This window comes from Meriones unguiculatus, chromosome 1 (genome assembly GCF_030254825.1).
Source record: "Meriones unguiculatus strain TT.TT164.6M chromosome 1, Bangor_MerUng_6.1, whole genome shotgun sequence".
In the NCBI taxonomy this organism is placed as follows: Eukaryota; Metazoa; Chordata; class Mammalia; order Rodentia; family Muridae; genus Meriones; species Meriones unguiculatus.
Genome location: NC_083349.1, coordinates 197,102,028 through 197,124,475, shown reverse-complemented (window position 1 = coordinate 197,124,475; position 22,448 = coordinate 197,102,028). Strand labels below are relative to the sequence as shown.

At 49.1% G+C, this 22,448-nt stretch overlaps 1 protein-coding gene across 2 annotated transcripts in view; it reads left to right on the top strand.

The window, feature by feature from the left end:
* Positions 1–22,448, top strand: part of Paqr5 (progestin and adipoQ receptor family member 5) — a 68,319-nt gene that overhangs the window by 20,063 nt on the left and 25,808 nt on the right. The window contains exons 2-3 of one of the 2 annotated variants that reach the window (XM_060375583.1): positions 5,485–5,608; positions 16,904–17,045. In XM_060375583.1, the coding sequence (XP_060231566.1) occupies positions 16,995–17,045 (51 nt within the window). In that variant the 5' untranslated portion in view covers positions 5,485–5,608; positions 16,904–16,994. Of the gene's footprint in view, positions 1–5,484; positions 5,609–16,903; positions 17,046–18,149; positions 18,329–22,448 lie in introns of those variants that run through there. The other variant, XM_060375590.1, reaches the window with a different exon arrangement.

Genomic DNA, 22,448 nt, shown 5'->3' with positions numbered 1-22,448 from the left:
CGGGTTCTTTGCTCGGCTGAGGGTTCAGCCGAGGGAGAGGTAGGAGGCTGCCACCTAGACTGGGTCAGCTGGCCTCTAGGAACAACCTTAAGCCTAAGGTGCCATATTCGGTCAGTGGAAGGAGGAGCATGATGAAAAGAGAAATGGAGTTTTCCAGGCAGGTAAGGGTGTGTGCACAAGCATCTAAAGCCACAGGAGTGGCTTGTAGGAAGGATAAGGCAGGAACTGCAGTCAGATAATGTCCTCTGTGATGTGAGGACCACAAGGCAAGTGCTCTCAGATTTGTTTGTCTCTTGCTGCTCCCCCATTGGTTAAGGTGAATGTCTGTCACCTCAGCAAAGGGGCTTCTCTCTCCAAGGGCAGCTAAGATGGCTGACAGCTGGCTGAGCAGTGATGCCAGTGCTGAGTTTGTGCCTACTGAGGGTCTGTGGAGTTGCGTGTAAAATGAATCTCCTTTGGCAGCTGTCCCCCACCTCCCACTGTCCATCTTGTCTCAATGCTTCTGGCTTTGGATTGTGTAGTCCCTCAACATACCCAAGGCCACAGAACACAGACAATGCTCCTTATCTAGCCATGCCTGGGAACTGACCCTGAGACTTTTAAGGGCAAAAGACATATAAGATTTGAGGAGAACCAGTGAGTGGGCCTTGATGGGCGTTCTGCATGACTGGGGACTCCAACTCAGAAAGCTAGAGGTAGACTGGAGAGGAAGGGCTGGCTTTGGAGAGAACCACCATATCCCTCCACAGTGTGTTTGGGGTGGCTTGCTGGAAAAGGTTTCCAGATCCTTTCTCTGTTTTAACTCTGGCCTCCTCTCATAGCCTCACATGAGGGTCAGCTGCCCACCGAGAGCTCCAAGCTGTTCATTCAAGGTGGAGAGCCCCAAGCCCATAGAGGAGCCTAGATTTCCCAGGGCTGGGGGAGGGGCAGCACTTCTGATGTGTTGTGGCTCTTCTCTGGGTTCTTGGTTCTGCCCTTGAGCACTGCACAGTGTGTTCAAGTGTGAAAATGTTCATCTTCTCTCTACATCTTCTCTTGTTCAGGCTCCCAGCAGCTCACAGTGGCTGCTTTATCTCAGGCTGGTCTGATTAGATTAGCAGCTGGAGAGAAGGTGGAGGTAGGACCAGCCTCCCCCAGTAGTCTGGGAGGCTGCACCAGCAGGCAGGGCCTGTGGTTTCTCTCTGTAACCCTTTCCAGCCTTCGGGAGGAGCCTGCCATGGCACCTACCCTGGGGGGTCAGGGAGCAGGTAAGTAGGATCTCAAAGAACCTTGGCACTGGCTGCTTTGGTAGCAGTCTTGAAGGCAACAGCTCATGGCTTCTGCCGTTCTTCTGTGGACCAGAACCTCAGTGGTGCTGACTCCTTCTGTGTACAGTTGCATGGCTTCCCTTCTCCTGACTCCGGAGAGATCGAGGTAACTGAGCGGTAACATGTGAAACTCCCAGGGTGGTTTGGATGCTCGCTTTCCCCGCCAGCTCTGACAACGCACAGAGGGTTCTTTACCCCTGGATCAGGCCATTCCTGTGTCCATCACATATTTGTATTTTGCAAAACGGCATTTCAGAAATGTGAGAGTGGACGTTTCATCATCTGAAATACAAAAATGATTTTAAACACTGAGTAAAATAAAACTTACAAAAATGTACATTTTCATTTCGGACCAAGTTAGCAGATGAAGAGAAATGAAGGTTTCTAGAACATTAAAGTCTATACTGTTTGTTTATTTACTTACTGATGTGCATATTGTAGTCTGGGCCTTGTGCATGCTTCTCAAGTACTCTGCTGTACGCACTTTGAAATCATAGCATTTTCAGGGTGGATCCTGAAGAAGACGTGTCATTTGATTCCTTGGAAGCAGACAGAAAAAAGACAGGTTTTCTCTGTGTAGCCTGGCTGTCCTGGAACTCACTCTGTAGACCAGGCTGGCTTTGAACTCAGAGATCCGCCTGCCTTTGCCTCCCAAGTGCTGAGATTAAAAGCATGTGCCACCACCACTGCCTGACATAATTTTGTTTTCCTAGAAAAAGCTTTTTTGTGGATACGGGAGCTGACTCGTGAGGTTGTCCTCAGCCTCTATATGCGTGTACACACAAGTACACGCACACACGCACACAGACACACATACTCACACACACTCCAAAGCAGGGGTTCTCAACCTTTCCAGTGCTGCAACCCTTTAATATAGTTCTTCATGTTGTGCTGACCGCCAGCCAAAAAATTATCTTTGTTGTTACTTTATAACTGTAACTTTGCTGCTGTTATGAATCATAATGTGTTTTTTGACCCCTGAAGGGTTGAGACCTGCAGGCTGAGAATCAGTGCACTAAAGGTAGGGCAGAGGGAAGATGGCTAGGCAAGCTCAGAAGCATAGAGGAAGCTCTGGCGTTAGGGACAGAGGTGAGAGAGCAGATGAGGGAAACGTGGCCAGGCTGGCAGGGGCTGAGGCCGGTGGGGTAGACTGTGGAGGTCCCACAGACTTGCTGAGGATTGGGGTCACCCAGGACCTACTGGAGGGGACTGCATGGTTTTCTTTTTGAGTAGGGTCTTGTTTGTAGCCCAGACTGGCCTGGTACCACCCTCCTGTCCCCAGCTCTGTGTGGAGATGACAGTGCACCACTGTGCCCATCCTCTGGATTTTCTTGTAGGACCATAAGGCAGGGACCATGAGCAAAGCAGAACCTTCAGGGCCAATGAAGAGGCATTGGGGTTTCCAGGGCCTCCTGGAGCTCACGTGCACTAGGCCTGAGGTACGGGGGAGCCCGCGTCCGCCTTGCTCCCTGTGAGTGCTCACGAACAGCACGTGGCTGGCCACTGTGGGTGCTCCTGTGCTTTGCCCACGGCTTCTCCAGTGCTTTCAGTGGGGGCCACTTGTCTCTCCCAACTCTCACTGGTAGGGATAATTGAAGGAGAAACTTGGGCCTTCAGACCTAGGAATTGTGCTTTCCCAGATGCCTAAGCCACTCAGCAGTATCCCTCAGGCCCCAGCAACCGTGAATGGGGAAACTCCAAGGCCGGTACTGTGGGTAGGGACCCACAGGAAGGCTCAGAGGTGACATTCTCAGGAACCTCAACATTTACAGCTCTGAGCTGGCTGACACAGGTTAATCCTCCACGACCTGCCAAGGCTCGGAAGGCTCACCCTTCCATTTCTATTAAACAGCGTGGTTGCTTTGAAGATGACACTACCTGTGTGGTTCATCGTGAGGCTACTCCAACCTGAGAAACTGAGAGAGGAAGGGAAGCCCGAGGTTGGCTGCCCTGCCCCCACTGCCTTGAGAACCTCAGTCACCACTTTGGGGAACAGCCTTCCAAGCATTTTCATTTTCTGTCCATAAAAAATACAAGCCGTTAAATGCAGCGAGTCTTTATATGGGTGGTATGACAAGATTTACACCATTACATAACCTGTCTTTCCTTTAGCAACTTGTCATGACACAGTTTCCTGTCAGTTACCGCAGGTCTGTAACACTTTTGGTAGTGCCTCGGTCCGGGTGTGCATGGGAGGGTACGAGAGCTTTTCTGTGCAGTGTGCTGAGGGATCTCACCCAGTCTCTCCCAGATGTTCAGGGTTTGCCTAGTGGTAAATATTGAGAATAGCTGCCGTAGCTGGCAAGAAAAAACAAAAAAAGGTCTAGCTCCTTCCTTGAGTCCTAATGCCCTGCTGGGGGGTCACCATGGCAACCTCCTGCTGGATTCATTTGTGCCATCCTCAGAGCTGAGGTGGCTGAGGCTACAAGTAGGATAATGGTTGCCAGCAGCTGGATTTTTGTTCACTATCAAGTACTAGGTCCTTCTTCTTCTCCTCCTCCTCCTCCTCCTCTTCCTCCTCCTCCTCCTTCTTCTTCCTTCTTCCTTCTTCCTCCTTCTTCCTTCTTTTCTTCTTTGTTTCTTCTTTGTTTATTATGTATACAATATTCTGCCTGCATGTACACCTGCATGCCAGAAGAGGGCACAAGATCTCATTATAGATGGTTATGAGCCATCATGTGGTTGCTGGGAATTGAACTCAGGACCTTTGTAAGAACAGCCAGTGCTCTGAACCTCTGAGCCATTCTTCCAGCCCCAGGTCCATCTTCATAAGAGCTAGTCCCACTTCTTCTGTCCTCCGTCAAGGGATAAGGATATGAAAGAGTGGGTCATTGCCCAAGCTTACATGGAGATGAGAGAGCAAGCACTGAAGATTGTGGTGATGAGATTCCACTGCATGGTAGTTTGCACTCTGGACACTGAAAATTGGTTTGTATTTGCGACTTAGAATCTTCCTTCCCGGGGCTGGAGAGATGGCTCAGTGGCTCAGAGCATTGGCTGCTTTTCCAGGGGACCCTGGTTCAATTCCCAGAACCTACATGGCAGAATTTGAGTCTGTAACTCAAATTCCAGTCATCTGACTCACATACACACACACATACAGACACACACACAAGCCAAACATCAAATGTACATAGCAAAAAAAAAAAAAAACCAAAAAACCAAACTTGGGCTGGAGAGATGGCTTAGCGGTTAAGAGCACTGGCTGTTCTTCCAGATTGGACCCTGGTTCAATCCCCAGCACCCACATAGCAGCTCACAACTGTCTGTAACTCTTGTTACAGGGGATCTAACACTCTCACACAGACATATGCAGAGTCAAAACAGCAATGTACATTAAAAAAAAAAAAAAAAGACTTGCTTGCCGCCCAGCTGGAGGTTAAAGTCCCCTGCCGCCATCCTGAGGCCTCTGGTCCTGGCAACGGGCAGCCTGTGCTTATCTGGTTCTGATGAGGGTGCACTGACTTCATCCAGCTCACCCTGGCAGCTGCCACGTAGTCCCTCTACCACCCCCACGTTACAATCAACAGGTCTGCTGGTAGTAGTAGCCCCCTTACCCGCTGAGGATATGTTCTGAGACTTAGGATGCCTGAAACCATGGGTGTTACCGAACTGCTAGCTGCAACGTCTCCTATCTTCTGATAGATATATCTGTGATAAAGATTAATGTAGAAATGCACACAGTTTTAGGGGCATCAAAGTGGCACAGTTGATAAAGGCACTTGTCTCCACACCTGGTGACCTGAGTTGGATCCCTGGGACCCTTCCTCGTCATGCCCATAATTACACAGATGCACACACACACAGTCAATAAATAAATTTATTAATGTAATTTTTAAAAATTCAGATATACTAGTGGATTGATAGCAGTCATAAAAATAGAATTATAAGGATTTACACAACAAAAGTAGGAACAGGGTTTCTTTCTTTTGAAAGATCAAAAATAAACACAAGCATTTTGAACTGAAGTTGATCATGGGTCACTGAAACTGCAGGAGGTGAAGCTGTGGGTGTCGAGATGGCTTTCCTCTTTGCCTACCTCCGACCTTTCCCGTAGACTCTCAAGACTCTGAGCCTGCTGCACTGGGGGGAGGGGAGAATTCACCTCAAGGCCTCACCCGGAATCCATGCCTTCCTCTTAAATTCTGACCTTCCTTTCTTTTCTATGTTCCTAGAGGCTCCCGTTCTGGCCACTATCAACATTAGCTGGACCACAGAGCATCCTTGAGTCTGATGTGCACTAGAGTGTGAGTGCTGAAGGCTTCCTTTCTCATGGCAAGCTGGAGAAACTGAGGCTCAGGGTGAGTCCTGGTTCTTAACCCACCCCGACCTTGTTTTCCCCCATCCATGCCACCAGCCTGGCCTTTTTCCTCCTGCAGGTTCTTCTGTGCTCCTCTCTTTTGGGGGAAGCCCAGATGTTTCTTGGCTTCTGAAATGTATCTGAAGCTTTAGCTTCCCCTCTGAGACACGGCCACATTGATTGACTGACTGACTGACTGGTTGATTGTGGGGGCAGGTTATGGTATAGCGTATATGTGGCAGTCAGAGGACAACTCAGAGGGCTAGGGTTCTCCTTCCACATGTGGGTCCCAGGGATTGAACTCAGGTTACAGAGCTTGGCAGCAAGCGCCTTCACTCACTGAGCCATCTCACCAGCCCCCTGGTCACAGATCTGGAAACTCCAGGCCTCTGTGTCTGGAAACTGCCCTGGGGGCTCCTTGTTTTTGAAGTGCTCTTTCAACCGCATGGGAAATGAAGTCCAATTTACCGTTTCTCTCCTTGTGATTGGACACTTGATTTTGTCACTAAGGGCTCAGACTTTAATCTGGGCAGCCAACCCAGAGCTGTGCGGGTTGGCTGACCATCAAGGGTGTTGGGCCCTTGATGGTCGGGAGAAGCAAACTGTCAGAGGTATTTGAGACCTGGAGACAGGCCCCAACACCTGGCTAGAGTAGAGAGACCCAGAAAATTGCAGAGGAGAGATTGTGAGTGGCCATTACCCAGGCATGGGCTCCCCCAGGGTGGCCCACAGGGACAGCTGGGTCAGAAGGACACCTCAGGTGAGCTGGCCGGCAGGTGAGTGCTAAGCTATTGCCCCTGGGTGTGGACATTCCCCTAGTGCAGGACAGGTCTAGCAGGAGGCTTCTTTGCTCAAACTGTCCCTTGAGCTGCTGTGCCCTCTCCCTGAGCTCTCACAGTCTGTGTGAACACACACCACTCCCACAGCAAAGCTACCCTAACCCTCCCCTGCTGCTCCCTTCGTGAAGATTCCCTGCAAGATTCTTCTACCCAGCTTTGCCCCTTTTGTCTGCAGAACATCTGCCCCATTTCTCCACCAGTCCATGTGTTCCCATTGCTCTGCATTGCCAAGGCTCTGTACAGCTCTACGCCCCATTTGCAGAGTGCCTGGCTCGTGGCCAGCTCATCCCATGGATATGTACGTGAGTGAAGAGGCAAACCATTGCCTGCATAACCTCGGAGGAGAATACTCAGTAAGGTTTTATAGGACCTCATAAAAATAGAGCAAGCCCTGTCTCCAACCGAGGACTAAGTCGTGGCTATCAAAGTGACCGCGCCCTCATGCCAGTGTGCCAGTCCCAGCCGCTGAGCAGTTTGCTGCAGGCACACTTGAGGCAGAGCCTCCATCCATTATTCATGCAGTCTTCCAGCCTCCTATGAGGACCAAAGCCGAGGGCTGAAGCTGCATGTTTAAGGCTACCAGCTGCTAAGCAGGAAAACCGAACCTGCAGGTGTGACCCTAAAGACCACCTGGAGGAGTCCAGGGTGGTGAGGTCAGAGTGAGGCTAAGTAGGGGGTTGGTGTTCTCTTGGAAGAAGCAGATGTGACTAGCCCTGGATGGTCAGGAGAAGCAAACTGTCAGAGGTATTTGAGACCAGGAGACAGGCCCCAACACCTGGCTAGAGTAGAGAGACCCAGAAAATTGCAGAGGAGAGATTGTGAGTGGCCATTACCCAGGCATGGGCTCCCCCAGGGTGGCCCACAGGGACAGCTGGGTCAGAAGGACACCTCAGGTGAGCTGGCCGGCAGGTGAGTGCTAAGCTATTGCCCCTGGGTGTGGACATTCCCCTAGTGCAGGACAGGTCTAGCAGGAGGCTTCTGTTGGGGCTGCCTGCAGAGACAATACGGTGTGGCCTGCAGGCAGGCAGAACAGGCCCTCCATCCATCAGCTGGTGCACACACCTGCGGAGCCTCTGCAGTCACTCCTGCCCCTCCGGGATTTGTCTAGACACCAGAGTGCCTCAGGGTTTGAATCAACTCTTGTTGACCAGACACTCTCTGAGGCTGGTGGTCCGGAACACTTTTCAGTTCACAAATATCACCTAAGATCTGACAAAAGCCATGGCTGGTCCCCAATGACACAAATGCACGCGCACACACACACACTTTTCTGTGGTCTCTAGGTTACAAATCCCTACCCAGCAGGTGTCACTGCTGCCGTCCCGTGCCCTGATATTTTCTGTTCTGTATTCCCCAGGTTAGTCAGACTCCGTAAGTCAGCATCTCACCCGCACCTTGGACAGAAGATGCAGGGTGAAGAGGCCTAGTGATGTGGCTCTGTGGACAGTAAGCCGCACAGAGGCTGTTTCTGTTTGCTGAGGTGGGCGTTTAGACACTGGCTGACACCCGGCTGGACAGCAGGGGCAGGGGCAGGGGCAGGGGCAGGAGCGTGCCAGTTAGCTTAGGAGTTGCTTTGGAAGCAGCCAGCTTGCTGGCTGTCCTGCGAGCTCCCCCGGGGGTGGCCTCAGGTTTTGGCTCCCACAAGGTGGGGCTACTGGATTTTCCAGTTCTGCAGACCTCTGTGTACAGGTTCCCACTGCGGCTCACAGAGCCTGTTTAGTCTTGACTTTGCTGGGTCCCGGTCCAGTGACCTCAGGCAAGTCCTTTCCTATCTAGATGTCTATCTCTAATGGCCAGAAGGGTGGGTCGGGCAGGTCTGCTTCTCTGCAGAGAGAGGGCTTGGCAGCAATAGGAATACGTGATACCTGGTTGCTTTTCTCTTCTGGAAGATTTGGAGAGAAAACGTTTTTGTATTAAAACAACCATAATTGAGTTATGGACCAGGCTATAACATACATGTTTAAAAGCCCACACTGCTACACCCGGCTTTTGAATGTGGGTGTTGTGGGTCTAGCTCTGGTCTTCTTGGTGGGGTAACAATATTTGCTGACTGAGCTGTCTCTCTAGTATTAAACACTCCATTAAATTATTTTTTATTGGTTTTTCGAGACAGGGTTTCTCTGTGTAGCCTTGGCTGTTCTGAGCTCACCTTGTAGACCAGGCTGCCTCACATTCACAGAGATCCCCCTGCCTCTGCCTCTGAGAGTGCCGGGATCACAGGCGTGCGCCCCCTGTAACTATTTTTACAATAGGCATCCTAATGGAGGTGGAGCAGAGTTGTTTGGGATTGTGGAGCCCTGGGGACTGGATGCTGGAGCATCTGTCCATGTACTTAGTGGTGTCTTTGGAGCAAATATATCCAAATATTTTTCTCATCTGTTTGCTTTAATTTTTCTTGTTTATTTTATTCATTCATTCATTCATTCATTCATTCGTGTGTGTGTGTGTGTGTGTGTGTGTGTGTGTGTGTGGTTTGTAGGTGAACTTGTGCCATGGCATGCATGAGAGATCAAAGCACATGCACATGCATGGTTCTGTGGGACTGGTTCTTCCCATCTACCATGTAGGTCCCAGGAACTAGGCCCACCTGGGCTGTCAGGCTGGGCGGCACGTGCCTTCACTGGCTGAATCACTTTGCTGGCTTTGCTGGCCTCATGTTTCTTTTTAAGATTGGTTTTGTTGTTCTGCTGTTTCCCAGCCTCATCTGAAATAGTAAACTGAATCAATCCTCCTGCCTCAGCCTCCTGAATAGTGCTCAGAATTTGCTCATTTTATTGTTGCTGTTTTGAGCCTAGGTCTCCCTGTGTAGCCCAGGCTGGTCTGGAATGTAAGACATCACGTCTCTGCTGGCCTTACATGGCAAGCACCTATGCCAGTCACCCCACCAGCTCTGCAGTTTGAGTTCTCCAACAACCTCCTCTCCCTGCTCAGGGTCTATGACTGACCTGGGTAGAGAACCCAGGTACCCCACCACACCCAGGACACGGGGCCCTTCGAGGACACCAGCATCCAGCCAGTCAGATTGGTTTCTGAGGACAAGCAGGTGGCACAGGTCCCTCTGAGCACCTCCCTACTGCCTTCTGCAGATCCTCTGAATACTGCTTCTTCACAGTGTGTGACCTCTTCTCTGAAAGGCCCCTCCACATAACCCTGCATTGAGCAGGTCCCAGATCTGTGCTGCTCAGTGGTTTCCTGAAAGCTCATGGCTAAGTCAAAAAGTGAGAATAGGTGGAGTCTCCAGGGAGTTCCTGGAAAAAATATTTTAAGTACTTATCCTGAATAAAAAATAATTTAACAGGAGAGATGACTCAGTGGTTAAGAGCACTGGCTGTTCTTCCAGAGGTCCTGAATTCAATTCCTAGCAACCACAAGGTGGTTCACAACCATCTATAGTGAGATCTGGCTCCCTCTTTGGGTGTGCAGGTGTGCATGCAGTCAGAGTACTGTATACATAATAGATAAATCTTTAAAAAATAATTTAACAAAAAATCTCTGTGAGAGAGAGAGTTTTTTTGAGACTGGGTTTCTCTGGGTATCTCTGGCTGTCTTGGAACTTGCTCTGAGGATCAGGCTGGCCTCAAACTCGGAAATCTGCCTGCCTCTGCCTCCACAGTCCTGGGATTAAAGGCGTGTGCTACCATCCACAGAAGATTATTTATGCATTTTATGTATGAGTGCTCTATCTTCATGTTCACCTTCAGGACCGAAGAGGGCAGCAATCTCATCATAAGTGGTTATGAGTCACCATGTGGGTGCTGGGAATTGAACATAGACCTCTGGAAGAGCAGCCAGTGCCCCTGACTGCCGAGCCATCTCTCCAACCCCATAATTTTATTTTCTGATGTAATATTTTCTAGAAACTAAGAAATGTGTTTTAACTGAGTCTTGGGTTTCCATCTCCAGAACCATGTTCCTTTAATGCTCATCAGTAAGCTTTTGAGGATGGCATGGACAGCGTGATGCTTTCCCAGTGAGCTGGTGCTCGGGATCCCTTGAGGAGGTACACAGTCTTCCAGCTGGAGTAAGGTTCAGATATTCCTGATGGCCCCTTGAAGAATTGAACAGTAGGTTCAGAGAGTGACCCCTGTAAACAGGCCTGAGCATCCCGGAAGCCTTCGCTCTCGCTCAGCACACGGGCACCTCCGTTCACCCGTTCCAACATACGCTCTGCCCGCTAACGTTTCTGTGCACATTGCTTAGTGCTTTCCTGCTGCTGAGATAAAGTACCCTGACAAAAGCAACGTAACAGAGAGAGGCTTCATTTGTGCTCACAGCTTGAGGGTAGAGCCCCTCACAACGGGGGAGTCCTGGAAGCCAGCAAGATGGCTGCCACTGCTTGGCTTGCTTTCTCCTTTTCATACAGTCCAGGACCCAAGCCTGGAATGGTGAGTCTTCCCATCTCTCTCTTACCTAATCTCTTATGGCCACCCCCAGAGGGCCTGTCTCCTAGGTGAACCTAGATCCTGTCAAGTTACAGTATTTACCACCTAATGAAGCTGGCTGACCCGGGGAGCCGCGGGGACCCTCCTGTTCCTACCTCCCCAGCGATGGAATCACAGACACCCGCTGTAGATGAGGACTGGGGACTGAACTTAGACCCTCACGCTTGCACGACAGGCACATTCATAACTAAACCATCCCTCTAGCCTACCCCCACCCCACACATCCCGGACTAGCATTTCGCAGCTCTAAAATTGGAACTCACTTCCAGGCAACAGCGTCTCCTGATTATAATTGGCGCCGCTTTCTCTTTTTTGGTACACGAAAGTGGTGATGTGCCTTTCAGCTTAGCAGTGTCTGAAGGTCATTGCAGTGCCATCCTGGTATCCAGAGGTGCTTGGGGACAAATGGAGCATACCTCCATTAGCACAGCACAGGGAGAAGCTGCTGGGTTTCTGCCTCCCTTATTTGTTTGGGAAAACCAGCACAGGGCATCATAAAGACTTCAGGCCTAGCTACCTGTCCTTTGGGGGACTCTCAAGCACGCCTTGTCTGAGAGTTCACCTGACAGCTGTCTGGTAGTGATGCAAGAGGAGCCAGGGGTAGTAAAAGTAATGCCATGAAAGTTTTACTAATGTGCTTGCTTAGGAAATGTTAAAGTAGAATTTAGCTGAAGGACCACTGCCTCCAGTACATCTGCAAGATAAGTAGTGTGCTAACCAAGCTGGTTAGAAACTGCAAGAAAGCTGGGTGTGGTGGTGCACGCCTTTAATCCCAGTGCTCGGGAGCCACAGGCAGGTGGATCTCTGCGTGTTTGAGGCCAGCCTGGTCTACAAAGTGAGTCCAGGACAGCCAGGGAAGTTCTACAGAGAAATTATACAGAGAAATTCTGTCTCAAAAAACAAAACAAAACAAAAAACAAAACAAACAAACAAAAAACAACAACTGTAGAAGAGATTTGGTGTCCTAACTACTCAAAAGAACAGCACTGTTGTACTTAAAAATAATTCTGCCAATACTTTGCTTTATAAATCTCTCATCTGCCCAGGTAGCCAGACTTGCAGTCTCCTGACTCTGTTAAATTGTTCAGTGTAACCTGGGGCTGGGACCTGAAGGACGCTTGAGGATGGAGAGTGTAAGCCCAAGGCCTATGTAAGCTGTTAAAATTTTCTGTGTGAAGCCAGTTCTCCTTGGCACATTAGCCAGAACCAGCCGTGTGCTATTGTTAAAGAACTTCCTTTGTTAGTCTCCAAGACTTTGGATTGACTTCCCACTGCGAAGGCACGTTATTTCTGCAACAGTAGCACACATAAGACATCTGGTTCAGTTCAATCTACCCATTCTTCACCTGTGGCTCCATGGGAGGACCTACCTGCCTGGCCATCCTGTAGCTGTCCCTGTGTGTGCAAACCAGAGGGTGCCTGTTCTCGGAGTTTCACTAACTTACATGTCTCTGGTGCCACCCATTTCTCCAGAGAGACAGAATTGATGTGCTCTTGGGCAAACTCTTAGGCATAGGTGCCCAGCGACCCCAGCTGAACCCCAACAGCCCGTGGGAGTGAGGTGATGGTGGGTCTCTCAGATGCTAACAAATAACCACTCATGAGGCTACAGTTAAAACATTATGTTCACAGCACACTGCCTACGTGAAGTATTTAAAGATTACTGCTATTGCTGCTGCTGCAACGTGTGTGTGTGTGTGTGTGTGTGTGTGTGTGTGTGTGTGTGTAGCTATGTGAGTGGTTATCTGAAGCCAGAAGAGGGTGTCATGGCCCCTGGAGCTGCAGTTACAGATGGTTGGTTGTGACTCAGCCCATGTGGGTGCTGGGATCCAAACTCAGGTCCCGTGCAGCAGCAACGAGTGATCCTAGGCACTGAACCATCCCTCCAGCTCCTCCAAGTGGAGTGTTTAAAAGCAGATTGTAGAGTTCAAAACAGCACACAAGTGTCTGTGCACTGGGATGCAGTCTTTGGCAGCCAGCGGCAAGTACATCTTCAACACGTGTAGCTTCTGAACTGTGGGGATGGGAAGCTGAGATCCCACTCCTCACCCGACATAGGGGTCAGCCGATACCCTGTCTCACAGCGTTGTGCTTTAAGAGGAAAAGCACAGCGAATTGACTTGATCAGAGTTTGCTGGGGCTGAGGGGTGGCTCAGTTGGTAGATGTTTCCTCAGCATGCTTAAAGCCCTGGGTGAGATCTGCATAAAACTGAGAGTCGTGGTGCACACTTTGAACAGCTTAAACAGACGCAGACTTTAAGTCTGGCTACTTGGGAAGATGGGAGATTTACATATCAAAGATGATTGTCAGAATTATTTTTAAGTACACCTACAATGCCAACACTTGAGAGGGGGAGACAGAATCATATATCCAAAGTCATGTTCAGCTCTTCAGCAAAGTCAAGGCCTGACCATAGGAAACCCTTTTTTCAAAACTAAAAGCTGTTGAAGGCTGAGGAAATGTCTGTTGGTAACAAGCTTCTGTCCTCAGAACCTATATTTGATGTTGCACGCTTGTAATCCCAGCACCAGGGAGGTGGAGCCAGATAGACATGCTAGCCTGTTAGGAGAGCTCCAGGCCAGTGGAGATGCTGTCTGAAAAAAGGAGATGTCACCCGAGGGACGACGTATAAGGTTGTCGCTGGCCTTCACATGCTTATATGTGAATGAGCGAACACACACACACACACACACACACACACATTTTCCGTGGCACAAAGTACTTTAGAAATACAGGCCCAAAGACCCTGCAAGAACCGTGTTCAAGTTCAAGTTCTGTGAAGAGTGGGCATCCTTTTGAAATGTGTGATTGGACACAGAGTGTGGCCTAACGCAAACAGACCCTCAGTGGGATCCCCAGCCGGGCCTGTCTGCTCAGAATCTTGCCTCTGTGCAGCATACTCTCTTTTGGATGTGGGCCAGGGCTCCCTGGAGTCAAATTCTCCAAAGGAGCATGAGACCATGTGTTCTCTGAGTGTTACAACTTGCTATAGGAGAGAGAGGAGGTGACAGAGGGCCAGGGCAGGACAAGGTGAGAGAGCCCGGTTTCTGAGGCCTAGCCTCCTTCAGTTTAAAGTGCTCAGCTTGGTGAGGAGGCGTAGTCTGGGATGTTGTCTTCCGAGCCTCTCCCTAATGCAGTGGTTCTCAGCCTTCCTAATGCTGAACTTTCCTTCAGTTCCTCATGCTGTGGTGACCCCCACAACATGTGCTTCTTCTTACGGGAATTTTGCTGCTTTAATGAATTGTAATGTAAAAATCCATACATGGGGTATCTGATGTGGGACCCCCAAAGGGGTCATAACTCACAGGTTGAAAACTGCTAATATAATGGATCAAGGATTAGACAATATTTAGTCAAATTGTATGAGAAAACTCGAAAAAGTGACAATATTGATAAGGAAGGCATTGTCTTTGATGACACAGATAAAGACTTCAATACATTTATTTCTATATAGTATGAGTGGAAATTTTTAAATTACTGTATTGAATATAATTGAGAGCCTATATGTTTGCTTGGCTAAATTAATAAATTCATGCTAATAATGTGACTAATTGTCAGTTCATTTATATTACTAGAATTTATTAAATTTTTGGAACCTGCCATTGGGAAAACAACTCTCTAGGTTGTTTTGGGCCATCTTATATGACTATATTTAGTAGTTATCTTAGGTTTTGTCGATGTTGTGATAAAGTGCCATGACCAAAAGCAATCAGTGAGGAAAGAGTTAACTTCATCTTACAGCTCCTGGAAGTAGGAGCTGATGGAGAGGCCATGGGCGGTGGTGTGGTGGTAGGGGGAAGTGCTGCTGACTGGCTTGCTCTCCATGGCTTACTCAGCCTGTTTTCTTATAGCTCATAGGACCACCAGCCCAGTGATGGCCCTGCCCACATTGAGCTTGGCCCAACCATCAGTTAGAAGAAAAATGCAGCTCAGGATTGCCCATGCCAATCTGGTGGGAGCATTTTCTCACCTGAGTTTCTTCCAACGTAACTCTACCTTGTGTCAAGTTGACAAACACCTAGCCAGCAGAGTAGGTTATGAAGTCTTCAGGTACAGCCTTTGAGAGTGGAACCCCTATCATGAGATGCATGGAGTACTCAAGTTCATTTTTACTTCTTATTAATTCTTGGATGGCCTTGAGTTTGAGTCCTAACATGAAGTCTCCTGGTTAAGATTTTATTCTTGTGATTTTTTTTTAAAGGTTATTACAGGAAAACTCCAGCAAGTCCTGTGGAAATATTACAATACCCACTTATTTTTCAGATAGTTTCTCTTGTATCCAGGGTATCCTGGAACTCTCTGTGTAGCCAAGAATGACCTTGAACCTTCCTGCCTTGACCTCCTGAGTGCTGGGGTTACAAGTGTGCACCACTACACCTGGTTTTTGTTGTGCTCAGGATCAAGCCCAGAACTTTGTACATTCTGAGCAAGAACTGTACCCTCTGAGAAACATCTCCAGCCCTTGTTATAAAGCCACAGAAACTCCAGTAAGATGAAATCTTCATGAGGCACTAAGAAGCTGTATCTTTCTGACGAGTTTGGATTTTATCTTAGAAACTGTGATGTTTAACTGTAATCGTCAACCTGACACAACCTGGGAGTCCTAAAGAGAGATTGTTTGGGAAGGGTTGGCTTTTGAGCCTGTTTACTCGAGATTATCTTAACTGCCGTGAGGAATCGAAGCCACTGTGGGTGACAGTACTCCCTGGGCCAGGGTTCCTGAGCTGCGTGAGAGTGAAGAGAGTGAGCTGAGCACAGTCAGGTGAACATGCCTTCATTTCTCTGTCATCCACGGTGGATGACAGAGACTCCCACCACTGTGACTCCCTTGCAGTGATAGACGATAGCCTGGAAATTTAGCTAAAAAAACCTTTTCCCCTAAGTTGCTTTTTGTCATTTTTTAATTAGACTGTTTTTAGCACAGCAACAGAATTAAAAGAACAGATGCTCTTTGGTTCAGTTCAAGCTTGCCTCTAGACCTCTGCACGAAGACACAGCAACCCAAGCTGCAATGCTGGTGATCCTGCAAATTGCAGTCTGGTTTTCCTAGTGTCTGTGAAATGAGGAGCTTGTTTCCCAGCGGGTAGAACTTACGAGATCAGGGAGTTCGGGCTCAGTGAGGTCTGAAAGGCTTCAGATCGGCTATGTGCCATGACTTCCCACCATCAGCCACTGGGCTTTCACAGGAGAGCTGACAGACATAAAGATGAGCCCCTTAGGTGTGGGCTGACAACTTAGGCGTAGGAAAGGTTTCATTGCTTTGGATGCTGTAAGAATACAACAGCAGAAGCTCCACACCTTGAAACAGGTCAGTCAGGTTCTGTCTTACCCGGAACTTGCCTCAGCTTGCTGACTTGGTAGTAGTGGCTCCCTACTTGCCATCCAGGCCACACACATCACATTCTGCTTCCCACCGTCTCCCAGTGCTCAGGAGAAATTCACTCTTGGTGCTCTGTACTAAGATGTAATTCCCTTGATTTAAAGTCCATTCTCTTCATGTGTGTGGTGTGTAGGTATAATCTCTTGCATATTGTAAAACCCCCTTTGACAGGGGTGTGTGTCCATGTGTGTCTTACCCAGTTGACCTCCTTTTATTTGTGTGTGTGTGTGTGTGTGTGAAAAAAAAAAAGGAAATCTTTGCGCTTTTTTTTTTTTTTTTTTTTTTGACAGAGTCTCAAGTGGCCCAGGCTGGCTAGGAGTTGATTACTTTGAACCCTGGATACCCCTGCCTCTACTTCCTCAGGGCTAGGATTGATGGCCTACACTAGCATGCCTGTCTTTGAACCCAGGGCCTCATGCATGCCAGGCAAGCCCTGCACCTACTGAGCTACATCCCCCAGCCATGGGAATCTTGGGGGGGGGGGTTGTTTTGGTTTTTTTTTTGTTGGTTTTGTTTGTTTGTTTCGGTTTTTGCTATCATTCTAAAGCAAATGTTCAATGGTTAAACCAGCAGATACCGTCTCCAGTTGGAGTCAGGTGGAGTCTGGCCTGATTTCTTGTCTGTCCTCTTTCAGGGAAGCCACTTTGATATCCCGGGCATGTCAGAACTCTGAGACCTGCGGAGACCGGAGTGACCCCAGCTGCCTCGCCCAGCCTGGTGTCAAGATGCTGAGCCTGAAACTCCCCAGGCTGTTCCGCATAGACCAGGTGCCCCAGGTATGGGCTTTCCCTCCATGGCGGAGTCCCAGGGTCTGCAGTGATCAGCCTCTGCAGTAGGGGGTTTGGGGATGCTTTTCACAGGCCCCTTCTTTAAGGCTCCCTCCAACCCTTCCGCAGAAATCAGCACCCCTTGCCTGACCTGTGCCCCAGGCTGGCAGAGTACAGCCCTTCCATGCAACATCTGTGCTACATCAGGAAGCAAACTCATTAGAGAGAAGGATCTGGGCTAGCCAAGGGAAGGAGTAACAGCTGCAGGGTGGGGCCTCCTGTGGGGCCTCAAAGGGGCCGGAGAGCAGTCACCGCAGCCTGGCTCCGCGCAAGTGCTCTCTCCAGCCCTTACTCCCGACCTCTACTTTATTTTATTTAAACTAGCCTCAAACTCACAATCCTCCTTCCTGAGCCTCCCATATGCAGGGAATATACCACCATTCCCAGCTCTAGCCTCCACTCTTGCAGGAGGGCCAGGTCAGGCCAGGTCTGGGGTTGGACTTGCTTGGTGGCTGTTCTTGACTTTTTGGGGGAGAGCATCCTGACTTATGTGGTCCTCCCAGACACCCTGCTTCCATAAGCCCTAAGCTTTTGGTTGTGTGCTCTGCCAAACTGGAGGGCCTCCACGTTGTCATGTAGAGAAAGCACAAGACCTGTGTCGCTGGGTCCAGCTCCCTTCCTGCAGGACTGACTTAGAGTGGATGCTATGTTGTGGTGGGATGTTTCACGGAGATGAGCCCCTTTCTGCTCAGCTGATTGCCACACACTGATATCTTGTAGTTCCTAACCAAGCTCACCACACCAGTGATACGCTTTAGAGAGGCACCTGCCAGGTTCTAATCTAGAGGTCTAGAGCTAGGTGATGCCGGGGAGATGCTGAGAATCATGGGTAGCGCAGAGTTGTGGGGCAAGATGAGGAAAGCAGGAAGCTCTAGAGAAAGCCACCATCAGCGGCCCTTTCAGCAAGGCCTGCCTCTGGTATCACAGGGCCACCCACTCCCCTCCCTGCCCACACATCAGCAGGTGTGGCCACTGGGGACACAGGGTGAGTCTTGGATTTATTGATTCATGATGATTTTATTGACTTCTTCCTGTGTGTGAGCTGTTTGACAGGATTCAGAGACGACATGTTGGCCATTCTGTCTTTACTGGGCTCCTCTGAAGCTCACTGGGAACTCAAACATACATGAATACTTCGTAAAGCAGCTCAGAGGAAAGATGGGCCCCCCTGACCCCTCCCAGTCACACACACACACACAGACGGGCACCGGATTCGAACCCAGGACCTCAGGGTGAGCTGCTTAGCCCCGCCCCCCTGACCCCCTGACCCCGCTGTCCCCCTTCCACTGTCCCCCCGCTGTCCCCCGCTGTCCCCCGCCCAGGCACACACACAGATTCATGATGTCGTGGAGAAGGAAGGAATCAGGAAAGAGAGACAATTAAGATGAATTTCAGGGGCTGGGGTAATCACTGGTGGTAAGATGCTTGCTGTGCAAGCCTAAGGACCTGGGTTCAAATCCCAGGACCAAAGTAAAACAGCTGTCAAGTGCTTGGAAATCCAGCACTGGGGAGGCAGAGACAGATGGATGGGGCTCACCGGCCAGTCACCCCAGCATCGACTGCAAGTCCCAGAGCAATGGGAGATCTCTAAAAAGGAAAACAACAACAACAAAAACCCAAAAAACTCAAGATGGCACGTGAGGAAGAACCACACTGGCCATTGTCCTCTGACTTCCACACACATGTGTACACAGAACATACGTCCACACGTGCATACGTCCACACAGAACACATACACACGCAACGAAGGTAATGAAAAATTAAACGCCTCATAGAAAAGTTAATTTTTTTAGCCTCATGTAGCTTTCCAGTGAAGGAAAAAGAGGATTTTGCTGTGGCTTTCTTCGTAGTGCTCTCCGTCTCAGCTCCCATCTGGTGTTGCAAGTCAGGCTCACCGTTTTCATTTTCACTGGAGTCATCTCTCCTCTTCCTTGCCTTTCAGCCCTTCCTGTCATTACATTTTTAACTGTGCCTTGTGTAAACAGCTCGCCCTTGCTGTCCTGGCTCGGCAGCGGCTGTCTTCTCACTCCTGAATCTGCTCCGTTACCGCTTCTAGTGCTGTTACAGAGGGTTTGCGTTTGTCACAACTGTCTTATGTTCGTGCATCTGCTGTCTCTGCCACCACATTCCATTTCAGTTGTCTGGGACGAAGTCTCACAGTGGTTTCCTTAGTCCCGTCTCACAGTCTGTGTTTCTCCTCTACTTACATACATGTTCTGTACCCACTAGCTTAGAGATCACTTCAACTTTTTTTTTTTTCTAAGACTGGGTTTCTATGTGCAGCGCTGGCTGTCCTGGAACTTGATGTGTAGACCAAGGTGTCCTCAAACTCTGTCTGCCTCTGGAGCGCTAGGGCTAAAAGTGTGTGCCACCACCTACCTCACTTCAGCTGTCTTGCCATGAGTAGCTAGCTGTTCTAGGTGCAAGGGAGTAGACAGGCAGAGGTTAAAAGTTACCCACGATAGGCTGGGAATGTGGCTCAGTGGCTAGAGCACTTACCTAGTGTGCAAAAAGCTCTGGGTTCAAGTCCCAGTACTGGAGGCCTTTAATCTCAGCACTCAGAAGCTGAAGGCACAAGGTTCAGTTTTTCTTTGACTTTGGCTACCTAATGAATCTGTAGCCTGAATGTGGTCAGCCTCTGCTCTACGAGACCCTGTTATTCCAGATGTCAGTGACTTGAGGTGTCAAAGATGTCTTTGACTTCAAATGACACAGCAGTCACTGGGAGATGGCAGATGCTAGCAATGGAAGATCTGTCGTCTCCCAGTTGCGCCATCTGGAACAGGTGGCTTCCAAGGTTGCCACAGAGGGGAAGAGAGAGGACAGCATCTTCAGCCAGGTTTCCCAGAAACAAACTGAGATAGAAGTTGGGATGCAGGAGTTAACTGAGGAGCGGTCTCAGAAACAGCACTGTGAGAAGCGAGGATAGCAGGATTGGGGAGGAGCCGCAGGAACAGAACCTATGCCCGTCACAGCAGCCCCTCACACGCCATCATACAAGGGATCTGTCCTGAATGTAAAAAGTAGCTCAGGACTTTGTATCTGTGGTAGGTGGGGTGGGCTGATCTGGAGAAGGGAATATAATGAAGACAAGATTGTGCCTTTTGACCAAAACAACTTCCCCAAAGACGTTTGTTGGCTGAATTCTGCCATGTGGAAAAGATACCTGCAGCCAGACCTTACAACCTGAGTTTGATCCTCGGGACTCAGCTGGTGGAAATTGAGCACCAGTTCCCACTATTATCCTCTGACCTCTACACAAGCACCATGACACACACACACACACAGTAAATAAACTTTTTAAACATGAAGGGGAAAATGCACTGCAGGTTCAAGGCTCTGTACTACTTCGAACCATCCTGGCCTAAAGGTAGCATTACCTGGAAATGGTCACCTGACTCTGACCAAACTTCAGGCAGGTCTAAGACCTGGGGAAGCACACGGGGCAGCTGGTGTGTGCTGGCTGTTTCTGCCATTCCTGACTGCCCCTGCCTGCAGACAGCCACGCTGAACAGTTCTGCAGGTGTACCAGTCATCGCTGTGAAGGCCACATCAAACCGCTGGCCTTCTTTCAGCTGTTAATTTCCTCCTCAGTCAGGCCTAGAAGTCAACCGCTTGCCCTTTGCATATATTTCTCAATGTCACTTTATTTTTTAATGTTTTTAAAAGTTATGCTAGGCTCTTTTCTAATGTTTCTTCTTTCTGTTTCCTTGAACATAGTTCTTTTATATATATTTTTTCAGTGTCTTCTTCAAGCTCGCTCTTCCTCCTCTTCTTTATTCCTCCTGCCCCCTTTTCTTTTTCTTTTCTTTCTTTCTTTTTTTTTTTTTTTTTTTTTTTGACATGGTCTTACTGTACAGTCCTGACTTGCCAGGAAATTTCTACATAAACCAAACTGGCCTCAAAGTCATGGTAATCCCCGGATGCTGCCTCCTAAGTGATGGGATTGCAGTCACACACCACCACACCCAGCTGTGACTCCACTCCCCCCACTCACACACACATACACACACACACACACACACACACACATTTAAGATTCCTACACATTTTTATTCTGTGGGCGCTTGGCCACATGCAGAGCCCACAGAGGCCAGCAGAGGCCTCTCCTGGAACTGGAGTCACCATGCTGAGAACTGAACCTGGGTCAGCTGGGTCAGCCTGTGCCCTGAGCCACTGAGCAGCTCTGCAACCTGACTCTGTTCTTGCTGCTGCGTCTCCCTCGTGGTGCTCTGTTCCCGAGTGTGCATACTTGAGTTCACACAACCCTGAATCAAAGTTACACCTTGAGGAAGGCTTTGTGCTTGCCTCCGGAACTGCAAAGCCCGGAGCTTTTCCGCTTTGTAGCTACATTACTTGAGACATCTTGGTTCTCAGAGATGGTGTAGATTTTGACCAATACCCCATCTACAGACATCAGACTATCAGAGGTTCCGAATTCTGAATTCTTGGGAGGTTTTATAGTTAGTGTGTGTGTGTGTGTGTGTGTGTGTGTGGCTTTTGAGACAGGGTCATCTCTTTACAAAGCCTTGGCTCTCCTGGAACTCACTATGTAGCTCAGGCTGGCCCCAAACTCACTGAGATCTGCCTGCCTCCGCCTCCCCAGTGCTGGGATAAAGGTGTGCGCTACCATGCCCAGCTGAGGTTTTTCTTTACTCTCCCTTGGTTTCCAGTAACGCTCCTTGTTGCTCTCTACCACCTGAACTACACCCTCAGCCAAAAATGTTAGTTTAAAAATCCTTTTAAAAGTGAAATAGTTCAGCTTAATCTGGAAAGGGGATTGGGATGGGCCGTCGAAATGTAGCCCGTATACTCAGCCCCACCAGGTGTTCTTCTGAGCTTCGTCTAACAGTATCCTAGAACAAATATCAGCAGGGAACTCAGACCCATAATTAATATACTTTCCCACCATGGATCAAACTGGAGATCTTTGGTTCGGTTGATTTCTTCTGGTCCATTGTGCATCTTATCTAAAGTGAAGTCCACATGCTCTCTTAGCCCTCTCACTGGGTGAAATGAAAGTAGTTTAAGGTCAAATTGGCTGTGCATTTCAGGAAGTTATCTCATCCTGGGGATCATTCAGACAATGAGTTCCACACCTCTGAACTGTTTCAAAGAAAGCTTTCTGGAGGCTGTTAAAATGCCTTAGTAGGTAAGAGCAGTGGCTGCTCTTGCAGAGGCCCAGGCTTGGTTGCCTGCCCATGTTATCTTGGGACTGTCTGTAACTCCATTTCCAAGGGCTCCAGTGCCCCCTTCTGGCCCCTACAGGCACTGCATGCAAACGGTACATAGACACTACATGCAAGCAAAATACCCACAAACATAAAAGAAAAATAAACCTGGAAGAAATAA